General features: G+C 38.1%; 2 protein-coding genes across 4 annotated transcripts in view; one reads left to right on the forward strand and one right to left on the reverse strand.

Annotated features, from left to right (window-relative positions):
• The window catches only part of focad (focadhesin), a 63,903-nt gene extending 62,851 nt beyond the window's left edge, over positions 1–1,052 (forward strand). The window contains exon 44 of the mRNA XM_071926086.2: positions 758–1,052. Coding sequence (XP_071782187.2) covers positions 758–831 — 74 coding nt within the window. The 3' untranslated portion in view covers positions 832–1,052. The remainder of the gene's footprint in view (positions 1–757) is intronic.
• Positions 1,053–1,185: 133 nt separating this feature from the next.
• On the reverse strand, positions 1,186–7,300 carry hacd4 (3-hydroxyacyl-CoA dehydratase 4). 3 transcript variants are annotated; one of them, XM_071926116.2, is made up of 7 exons: positions 7,164–7,300; positions 6,369–6,475; positions 5,633–5,760; positions 5,395–5,504; positions 4,133–4,239; positions 3,433–3,564; positions 1,186–1,397 (listed from the first exon to the last, which is right to left on the reverse strand). In XM_071926116.2, exons 1-7 carry the CDS (start codon positions 7,166–7,168, stop codon positions 1,315–1,317), a joined length of 672 nt encoding a protein of 223 aa, XP_071782217.2. In that variant the 5' UTR covers positions 7,169–7,300; the 3' UTR covers positions 1,186–1,314. The 3 variants fall into 3 exon arrangements, with proteins under 3 accessions (XP_071782217.2, XP_071782218.2, XP_071782219.2); XM_071926117.2 differs by having other exon boundaries at positions 7,083–7,166; XM_071926118.2 differs by lacking the exon at positions 7,164–7,300 and adding an exon at positions 6,990–7,094.
• Positions 7,301–11,926: the final 4,626 nt, after the last annotated feature.

Consider the following 11,926-nt stretch of genomic DNA (forward strand, 5'->3'; position numbering starts at 1 on the left):
AGTGTTTTTTAATGTCTTAGCTCTGTCTAATCAAAGACTTCTCGGACTTATTGCCTGGACTTAGTACATATTTGTGGTCATAGTATTTCCTTTCTTTCTTTCCAGTGCAATTCCTGGCCTCCAAGAGCACCTGTTTTGTGATACCTGATATATGTTTGCTGATATATTGGCCTTTCCCAGTCAGTGTCATCCACCTCTGAAATGGTGGAGGTTCCTTCCTGACCACATCTACAGAAAAACTGTCTGCAAAACTGGCATGAAATTTGATAATCTTTGTACATTTTATGTATTCATTTAATTGTTTTTTGTAAATTAGTTTTAAATTTAAAGGCAGTATTGTATCCCAGAGTTTCCCTACCATTGAATAGGTGTGGCGGGTCACTCTGCCTTAAAGAGCTGCTAACCCTAAAAGAATTTCATTAATCTGGGATTCAGTGGAGAGTTTTAGTGTCCCATGACGGCCTAAATGCTGTTTAGACCACATAATTATGGGGGAAACACTGAATTCTCGTATTGTTTTGGCATAAAAATGGTTAAAGATATTTAAATTTAAACATACTGAATATCAGCATTAAATATCAGTATATCAGTCCAACACTAACTTGAAGCCCTCCTAGTGTCTTTCCTCTTAGAAGCAAATATCGTAGATTCACAAACCCAACAATGAAGTCCCCTCATTTCACTCTAAACTTGAAAATGAAATGCAATCCGAGTTGCTTTTCTGAGTGTTTCTCTCTGTCTTCTTGTTGCGGTAAAGCTGCCTTGTTGGCCCTGAAGACCTCCGCAGAGTTCAAGAAGAAAGGCGTGTGGACGAGAGCTTACGGCTGGTAGCCCAGAGAAGCCGCGGCATCCTGTCACCACCTGGACAAGTTCCTCACTGTTGTTAGAAATGGAAACGGTGATGGCTCTTTATGTGCGGAGATGGTCACCACAGACTATTGAGATGGACTACATGAGATAGAGTATCAGTATTCATGACCAAGTTACAGCTGCTTTTCTCCCATTTACTTTCTTTGCATTCATAGGCTTAGACTAATTAAGACAGAACTGCCATTTCAGCCAGCTTTATATTGACATTGTGAAGAGGAATGTGCTTTGTCAAAACATATGCCCATTAAAAGTACATCAAAAAATATCCTCTCTGATTTTAAAGATTCTTATTTTAATTGTAAAAAAAATGACATAGAATGGCACAGCAACATTTTGTTTTATATCTTGACAACATTTTTTGGTGCTTTTTTTGGTCCACCGATGTTGAGAACTAGCGATTCCTCTCTTAAACCATCCAAACATTCAGTTCTTTGACTAGAGGTGTCATTTTCTTTTCAGCTTCTTGTTCCATTTCTCCAGGTGCTGTTTTCTCTCCTTCAGCAACTGCCAGACTGTTACAGAAGCCCCTAAGAAGAAAGCATTGCTGTTAGCATGCTGGTCTTTGGAAAGACAAGAAAGAAATAAAACGGTGTAACCACAGTTCTTTGCCTAGAGGCTTTTGCAGTTGCATCACAAATCTATCAAATGTCTAAATATAGAACAACCAGGCTAGAAAAAAGAGAGATACCTGGAAAAGATAGTTGTTGTGTGGGTGTAGGGAAATTCAGTAGCTGTAAGTAAAAGTGAATAGTCTGATAAAATTTGTTTCCAAATGTAGGTTACACAGGAAACTGTCTTGTCTTTATAGCAATATGAGTTTTTGCATTAAAAGCACCAGCTCAGCTAAAAACAGACAGTTGGTTTTTGTTGTTAGCTAGCTAACAAGCTAGCAGGCTAAGACTGTAAACGTATATGCTTTTTTGAACGCGCCTGCACCTTTTTTTCAGCTATCAACCTTGTGTTTTGGACGTGCCTCAATTTATGCTGCTGTTTTGACTATGTCTCAACTTTAGCCACACCATGCATTATGTCAGTGTCGGACAAAGAGAAAATTAGCAGTGGGAGGAGGGAAGTCATCACCTTCTTGAAGATTCCCAGTGAGTAACTGGCTTTCAGAATGGGTTCATCCTCCTAGCAGGCAGAGCAATTACATATTTTCTCTTGTCCATTTTTATTTTCAAAAGCCTTGTCCCCTTTGTGACTTCAGGTCAGCTAGCTATATGGAATTTTACATGTGTCATAAAGCTTGTAAACTCAGTTTTGCAAGTTTGTAAATTCAGGTCTGTGGTTGCAATTTCAATTTTACCAGCTGTGAGGCAAACATTCATGCGTGGATGTCCGTCTGTGTGCTCACAGACTTTTGACAGGTTCATTACGTGGTAACATTTTGTACACTGTGTTTTGTAAAGGAAAAAAGGATCTGCAAGAGAGAGAGGGCTGGACCTTCAACTTCTGACCAATCAGTTTCCTTGGGGTTGCAACAAGCAATACAATTGGTTAGATAATTCCATCAATCAAATCTTAAAGACCATCCCCTCGTTAAGATTTTATTGACAAACCTAAATGTACAAGTACAGCTTTATGACATTTAAAATTCCATAGCTAATGTTAATTGGATAGTTGCATAGTAACGAGAATGACTCCTTGCTCCCTTTGACTGCTTGTTTTCTGTTACTAGCTTCCCTCACAGGGGCACTTTGCGTGCGAGCAGGAAAAAAAAGCCTCCATCACAGCCCAATTTAGCAGAGCAGCCCGTGTTATTGTTAAAATGCAACTAGTTACTACTAATGCTAGCTTATAGTAGACAGGTTAGCTGCTGTGCAAATCAAATATGTTTATAACAAGACGGCGATAGTTGGCTAAGAACTATACTACATTATCCAAACATAAAATAGGTCTGATTTATCAGTGGTGAAATTATCAGTGCCCAGAAAAAACAGCACAGAAATTTACCATGTCTGTTCATTTCTGTTAATGTACGTTTAGAATGCATTCAGTTTTCACAGCTATTGTTACCCAAGAGCTGAGGACTTCCAATATATATATATATCCACCTGAAAGCCCGCTATTAGGGCAATTTTGATCTATTTAAGATTGAAAATTACCTCTGGTTTTGTTTATTATTCAAGGTTTGGCTCTTTTTCTATGAACCCCCACACTTTCAGTTTAAGCAGAAGCCTTCCTTTTACTTTAAGGAAAAATCCACCCTGAAACACTTTAACACTGTTGGAAAAACAGCTATTGGCGATGTTCCTGGCATTCCTGGGTCCATTTTGCTGTTTGTTGGTGTATTTTTCTTATACTTGTGGCCAAACTTAGACAGGTTGGCGTTACGTTGAGTAGTAGCAGATGAGGCAGGTTGAGGGAAAGTGCGTACAACAAAAATATAAATGATCACACTTCATCACAAAACAACTCCTGGAATTCACTGAACATCAATTGATGATATCTAGCTGCGTAAGAGAATCCAATGATGTCTTTTTCCTTTAAGTCACGCATAAAGTATTTCCTGGTTAAGTATTGATAGGACGGACATCAGTAGAAAAACATAAATCATCTTACCAACTGCAAGAACAGGGAGGTAGGCCAACAGGACAGAGGGGAGGTGAATGTGTGCAGACCCCGGTGCGGTCAACTGGAATGAGTATGAGCCCGTCGACTCAATGTAAGGCAGGGCCTGGTAAATAGTAATACCTGGAGAATAGAAACCTTAATACTCATCACCAGAAATAGAACACATTAAAACATACTGCATGTTTCTTTACCTAATGTAAAGAGGAGGAGGGTTCCTCAAGCAGTCATTGGTTATGTTGGTGGTTCTTTGCCTGTGTGTGTGCTAATCAATATCCTTCAGTTTCTCAACTGTATGTGGTGTGGGATTCATTGCAGTGAACACATATCCTGTTGCACACGCTCATCTGAGGCTGGAATGCGCTTTCCTCACACACTTCCTGGCATTTTATCACTCGTTACGCTTTGCCAACTAATTTCCTGTACACTCGCACCACTTTCCTCACAGCGTACAATTGTTGACACATTGCTGTAAAAAGGCTGATATTGTCATCATGTGTCTGTCAAGCCACTTTTCACTGTCCATTTATCAGCCCAAATGTAGTGACGAACAGGCTGAGATAGGCTTAGCTATTGCTCTGTGAACTAGTCTTTTTCTTTCACAGTTAATGATAGAAATGAAAGGAGTGAAAACAGAAATGCAATGTTTCGTGGGTCTTATCGTTCCTCTTTGATTAAATGATTTGTTCACCTTCTGTGGCGACTGACAAGCTGTATATGGGGATCCACAGTGTGTAGCGACTCCACAGCAAGTCGAAGGAGGGTGTATCTAGAACACACAGCAGTTCATGCGGGTACCTGTCAGCAAAGGGAAGACATCCACCATGTTAACTGAGGCTTCAATCTGAGAATGGTGCACAGCATTACAAAATAGCCCAGAAGCGATTGTATCAGTGGGAAATCATGAAGTGGTGTGACTTGGCGTGATTGCGCTGCAGTGCTTTGTTCTCTTTAAAGGTAATAGAAGAAACTTGTATAGCACAGTTTACTTAATAAGGTAAGAACACACAGTAAGACATTATGAGGGTAAAAATAATAGGATAAAAGGATGAAACCTAGCGAGAGTTCAACAAACATTTACAGTGTTAATAGTGCGGCCTAAGCAAGAGGACTTTCAGGTGATGTGACACACCTTCTGGCGGCCATATTGGAGGTCCTCAGCTCTTGGACAACAGGTCACTATGAACAGTTGCAGTTGCAATTCTAAACTTACAATTTGGCCATCTCAACAGAGTTAAATGGACATTACTTTCTTGCTATTTTTGACTGGGAACCAATTATTTCAGTGTCAGCTTGATAGCTAGCTAACCTGGTCGGCTAACTGTCACTGTCTTGTTAACACATCTGATTTGCACACTAGCTAACATATCTAGTAGAAGCTAGCGCTAGTCGTGGCTAGTAGTCATATGTTAAAATCAGTTGTTTTGCTAAATAAGCCTGCTGGCTAGTTAGCTAACAAAGCCAAACACCAACAGTTTGTTCAGGTTAACTGAGCTGGCTCCTCTCAAAGTACTTTTTTGAAGTTGAGACTAGCAAGCTATTACTTATAACATTACTGAATTGACCTACACCAATGCACAGTGTTTTGAAGGTATCTCTTTTTCTGGCCTGGTTATATTTAGCCCGTATTTGAGCACAGACAAAGTTTCCAATGGACGTCCATGATGGAGCCAGACGTGGTTGATTGGAGATTTGTAACACAACTGCAAACCCTCTATACTGAGTTCAAATCTGGCAAGAGCGTGACTGATAGGCCTATTGTTGGTTTACTTGTGGAGTTCTGTTAGTATCTTTCAGCACTAAGAACAGCAGCAACTGTCCCTGATAGAGCATTCTTGTAAGATCTGAACTTGCCATAGTTTTCTATATAGACTGATATCATCTCACCAAGCATGAACACAATGGAGGAACTTAGATGAAGAGACAAGCCTTACAGTCTAGAGATGTGCATACCGTAGTAGATCTAGAATATTCCACAGGAAGAATAGTACACAGACAACTGGTTTACTCTGGATGTCCTCCAGTATTATGACCATGACTAGCAGGAGATTCCTCTCCACAACCTGAAAAAGGAGCAATCATATTTTTAAATAGTGGCATATATATACTCCTCCACCCATTTCACATGGATGATAAACTCATCAAACATCCACATGATAATAAAGAGGTTAGGTTAGGTTGTGATACACACCTGGATTAAGCGAGGAAGAAGCCTGGCCTTCTCAATCCCATCTGCGATATGGAAAAGCTCCAGGATGGAGAGCAGCTGGCAAAGAGTCATCGCAACCCCAATAGAGTAAAATGTGTCCGCTAAGGCATCTAGAAATTAAAAATAGTTCATATAAGCAATAGGCATCAATTGCAAGAGAGTAAGTAATAATGCTAATATGCCATTTGGTGGAGGCTTGTGTCCTATTCCTGCTCTCCCTTGGTGAGCTTATGGTTTAAACTAATATTTTGAAGAGTTGAAGGACTCAAGTTTGTTTTGATGCTGCTCTCTTGGCCAGTTGTCCCTTGAAAAAGGTCCTGGTTAAATAAAGGTTACATTAAAAGCTGCAACACCATGTGGGCATATTTTCATTTGAGTGACTGTGGTGGGAATCAAACCGCTAACCCTGACAGTGCCTTGCTCAACCCATTGATCTAATAAGCTGGCTGAACAGACTTGAAGAAAAGAGCGCCACCTACAGAAAGTCAAACTTCATCAACAGAAAATCCAAGAAAAAAGACATCACAGTACTGAACACACTGTTTGATTGACAGGTGATCTCTGGGAAGTGCAGTGCAGAAACACCACAGCAATGAGCGCTGAGCACCAAAGATGGAGACAAAACAAAAACTGGAGATTTACCACTTTAAACTTAACAGTGGGTGTCTGGTTGTGTTCTGAACTGATTTGCTTTGATACTCTCCGATGCGTGACTTACCTCGACCAAATGTGAGAAACCTGGCCATCATATTAGCCAGTATCCATGTGTGACCACAGAACTGGAACAGGTTATACGTGAAAATGTAGGCAAGTCTGATGCTGAGCCTGCAAGAAAGACAAAACATAGTACAAAAAATATGGGTTTTCATATGTTTTCATGTCATAAACACCAATTAGACACAAATTAGACCAGGGACCCCCAAGATTTTAATTGTTGTCTACTCTATATGTGAAGAGATAATCGTGGTGAGAGTGACACCTATGATTACAATAGTCATTCTTATACATTACTTAAATTACAGAAATTAAACTAATACTCATTTTGCTGGGGAACCCCTGGAACCCCCTCAAAGACCTCTGGAGCCCCTTTAAAGACCCCTGGAACCCCCTCAAAAGATCCCTGGAATCCCTTCAAAGACCCCTAGAACCACCTCAATGACCCCTGGAACCCCTTTAAAGATCCCTGGACGTCCCCGGACCCCAGTTTGACAACCACTGACAGTATGTAACTTCATCCTGCCTTCCCTTGCATATAAATCCTCTCCAACTCCTCAACACGCCCTGAAAATAAATTCCTTCCACATCGACAAGTCTAACAGAGTTACAACACTTAACACACCATCTGCATAAACGTCATTCTTCTTATACAGTAGTGAAGCGTTTTAATCGTAGATCTTCGCGACAGATATCAGGAGCTCGTTCTCGTCTCTACCTGGAGTTTCTCGAGAATTAATCTTTAACGGGTAACGTTTACAGCCGTTTTCCTCATAGTAAATAACGACGCGTCTCTTACCTCATCTTCCACTGGACTGGAACCAGAAAAATGCGGCAATATCTCCTCGAGCCCTTCTTCTTCAGCCTGGTTTTAAAAGTTATTAGCCTACTTGGAGTAGGAAGTCGACATTTCCATTCGTGACTTTCTGACGTCGGACGGTTTCAACCCCTCAAGGAAAGATGCTTGAAGCTATGAATTCCCAATAGGCAAGGAAAACAATATGAGAGAAAAAAGAGGGGGCAAGAGAAAAAAAAAAACATACTATGAGTTATTAGTATAAGTATTAAAATACAATAAAACAGCAACTCTCATAATAATAATAAAGAACTCATGAAAAGTCCTCAAGGTTATTAGTATTATAGATATTGAATTCTACATAGGCCTATATGGAAAACCACGTGTAAAATTCTTGTGTCTTTTATATAGTGTATGCACATGTAAAATATATAGAGGAAATATATGTCAATATGACAAAAATGTCCATCATATATGTATGTTCTGCATGCATTTACATGACATACATCCATGGTACAAAAATACATTAGACATTTTGGAATATATATTATCAAATATTATCACTACTTATCATAGGATATATTATCCAAGAGCATATTCATATAGAGAATTTGTCAATTCATCTATATATTAACTGATATTTTAAAGTATAGGTACTCATTCTAGGGTGCATTATGCATACATTTATTTATTTACATTTTGAAATAGCTTGTTATATTTTTCATATGGAAAATGTGACAGGGCAGGCTTCAACATTTCTGTATCCAAGTGAACTGGGTCCATTCATTACAAGAGGATTTTCTGTCACTAACAACTGAGAGGAAAGTACATTTATTTTTGTTTTAAACGATTTCAATGATAGATAGATAGATAGATAGATATATAGATAGATAGATGACAGGAGCTGCTGTTCTCATAAGCAATTATAACCACTGCCCTCTAGTGGTTGTTAGAAAAGACTCATCCTAAATCTGTCTTGTTTTATTCTGCCTTTTTGCCAGCTGTGCCATTCCCATCATATCAAATCAAATTCCATTTCTACAGCAGATTTCATACAACAGTGTAACTAAAAGACCAATGTCTCTCCTGTCAGCAGATGAGTCAATCAACGACTTATATTCCTATCTGTATTCTGATTTAGTGAACAACAAAATTGTACAAACTGAGGACACGTTCTGAGTGGTTCATTTCTCTGGACTCTGGAGCTTTTCCTCCTTTAGTTCGGTTCCTTTGTCCAGGTGAGAACAATGCCATTTGAACTCAGGTGGCACTAGATACCTGCACCGAGACGTCTGCAACTGTGGGTCTTTGTCCTCTAACAAGACAACTGTGGTGCGGTTTGTTAGGAGTGATGGGAGTGATAATGTAATCTGAACCAAATATAGGGCCCCAAAACACAAGGGTTTATGGGTATAAGGAGACAGATGTTGACATCTGACAGCCAGCAGTTCCTCATGCTTTGGAAATGCAGTCTGGACTGATGCTCATACTGAACACCAGAGAAGAAAGGGACAGACAATAAACAACAACTCTGTCCAATAAACAAGTAACTTATGAGTCAGGACTTTTGTTTACAAGCCCTGATTTGCTTGTAATAGGCTGTGTGGATCTAAACAAATCTAGAATGCAACAAAGTGAACTTTTCTCCTGTGGTTCAGACAGAAGAAAAGTAAATGGAGGTGTGATCGCTCGCTTCACGCTGTTTAGCTTTGTCATTACGAGGTTTTTAGGTAGTTAGGGATGTATCATTAGATTATTAGCATGGTTATTATTGTAAACTAAAACTAAGTAGAAAACTTTGTCATAAACTGGAGTAAAAATAAAATAATACAATAAAAATAATAAACAACAATAAATATTTTAGTACATTTGAAAAGGATTTGATGTGCTGTTTGTATTATACAATACCTGTTCTGAACTTCTATCATTAGCCTATAAAAAATACTAAAAGTAAAACCTAACACTACGAAACCAAACCCCTTAATTTTATCTGTGAAATGTCCTTAATTTCTACATTACATAAACATTAATTATCCATTAAACATAACATAGCTTTAACAAAGTAAGGTTAGTATCATGGGTTTATAAGGGATTTATTCATGGGTTGATTCACAGAGACACTAGTAATTAAGGGATTTTTTATGTCTTTTGTGCAGGTTTACTGGGTTATTAAGTGGAAATTAATGGAAAAGTTCCTGTCTCCCTGGATTTTTCATTTTCAAGATTCAAGATTAAGGGGTGTTTAAGGAGGTTTCAATGGGATCGCCTCCATTAATAACTCCCTTAATTAATTTTAACGGGATTTTGCATGAATTAAGGGGTGAATTTATGTAAATTCATGAAAATGTAAGGTTATTTTAAGGGCTTACTGGTTCATAAAGTACACTAAATAAATTAATGAAATAAGTAAATGACTAAATGAATAACAAACTACATGAAAATAATTGTAAAAAAATATAAACATAACTAAAACTACCAAACCCACACTGACAACAAACTAAAACTAAACTGAAAATGACATACAAAATTGAAAATAATATAAAATCAAAACGAAGGAAAAATCCATAACTATAACTAATAACACTGATTATTAGTGTATGGGGCATATCATGTGTGTGATGCGTGTTGCCTCAGTGTGGGTGGCAGAAAGTGTTACCAGGGTCAAAAGTCATGAGGAGGGATATTACATGACAGTGCAGTAGTTAACAGTATTGATGACAAGTCACTACTTCTCACATAACACACTTTAAAGACACAAGCGTCTCAGCTGAGCAACTTCAGGACAAAAGCTAAAGATAAGTTCATATAATATGAAACTTAAATGATCCTAGTGAGTAGCCTACATTTTGTTTGTTAATCTTTGATGTGCTTTTTGTTTACTTTTTCCCATATGTGTGGATATGTAGGCTATTGGATTCTGCATGTATGTATATATTAAACGTTTAAAAAGCTTCAATATACTGTATACTGTAAGTCATAAAAAAAGATACAGTAGGTATAAGAGGAAACTTTGGGATGTGTGGGATGTTGCAGCAGCAAATAGTAATATGATAGATAGGATACAGGACAGATGCAGGGAACAATATAAATAAGAAAAGAGCAAATCTTATTAAATGTAACACAACTGACAGTTAGAATATATTAGGTTGATCTATAAGGATGAAAAGTGTGAAGGTTTATGAATAACTGTTAACAGTTTAACAGCAGGAGAACATACTGAGGCATTTATATTTATGATAGGAAAATATACAAAAGTCTGACATATATATGCAGTATGAAAACAAAAAAATATTTATAAAATGAATATATTTTCAATATACAGCAGATGAAAAAAATATGGGGATATGATGGGAAAAAATATATTCCAGCATATATGCAGGATATGCAAAATGTGCATTGTATATGCATTTACCATTAGCATATATGCACAGAGTGTTGAGGCATGCAGACATGCGAAACAAAAACATTATCAATCCTATCAATTTTGACATATTTTTCAATATTCTGTAAAGTATTTTTGAAGTTACAGTGTTCATATTTGGAGGGAAAAAAGTTGTTGACAAACTAGTCAACAGTAAACCATTACGCTCAAAAACAAGGGCAGGAGTGACACTGTAACAGTTAAAAAAAAAGACTCAATCATCTCAGTTCTTCATCTTGCTGGTTTCTTTAATTCCTTTTTTGTGTTTTGGACAAGACCCATTCTTTTTTATTTGTTCATATTTGTCAATTAATGTTTTTCTCGAAGATATATGTTTTTTAAAGACTTTTACAAAGGTATTCTTGTTAAAGGTGTTGCGTGTATCATTTTTAAACATCAATCTATCACTGTCAAATTTATCTGTCTGTGCTGGAAGAACAGCGCCCTCTTCCTGTTGTGTGCTGTAAAGCAATCCAGCAGATTCCCGCCAAATCTGACCAGGTGACACACAATATAAAATACATTGTAGAGGCCAGTAGAGGCTGTCAATCTTTTCAGCGACGGTCTCATTTGTTTACAGCAATGTCTCAACATTAATGTGGTGACAATTTATTGATGTTAAAACGCTACATGCGGCACCTTTAACCTGACTTACTTTAAGACGCCTTTCAATTAGCAGATGGTTCAGGCATTTCCCCCTTAAGGACCGGTGACATTGGATATACAGTATTGTAGGAGGCCAAGCCAATTCCATTTTAAGCTCGAAATGTTCAAATGATGACCTCTCTGTCTGAGCACTGACCGTTCCACGGAGGAATGAAAGGCTACTCTGGAAATGAAAGTTAGACCGGAGTCAGAAAGTGCTTGCATGCACTCCCACGTAAACAAGTATATATTACAGCTGGAATGAAGGCCTGCAGTTTATAACATAGCTCGTCTGTGATTTGTGCATTATTTGGTTGGCAACACAACATATACAAATGACAAAGGGAATTCCATTTACTCTCTCATGTGTGGCCAGATGTTGATAGCACTCAGAAACGGTAAATAACTAGAGAAAGGTTACAGTTGAAATTTCCCTTCATGGCAATAATATGGACCTAGGATAGAGTGTGTAGAATTCATTTTGCTTTAAATAAACAGATGAACTATGCCCAGAAAAACCCATGCATTCCTGCATGTCAGCAGCCTGGGTTTACTGTGAACCTACAGATACTGCACAGTACCATGCATGTCCGAATGGTTGACGCCACAAAGCGGTAAAAAAAGGAGTCGGGGCGATGATATTTTTAGTGGGCCATAACCCTTCGAATGAGATGGATGCAGGCACAAACAAATGTCTGGG

This window comes from Centroberyx gerrardi, chromosome 23 (genome assembly GCF_048128805.1).
Source record: "Centroberyx gerrardi isolate f3 chromosome 23, fCenGer3.hap1.cur.20231027, whole genome shotgun sequence".
NCBI lineage: Eukaryota > Metazoa > Chordata > Actinopteri > Beryciformes > Berycidae > Centroberyx > Centroberyx gerrardi.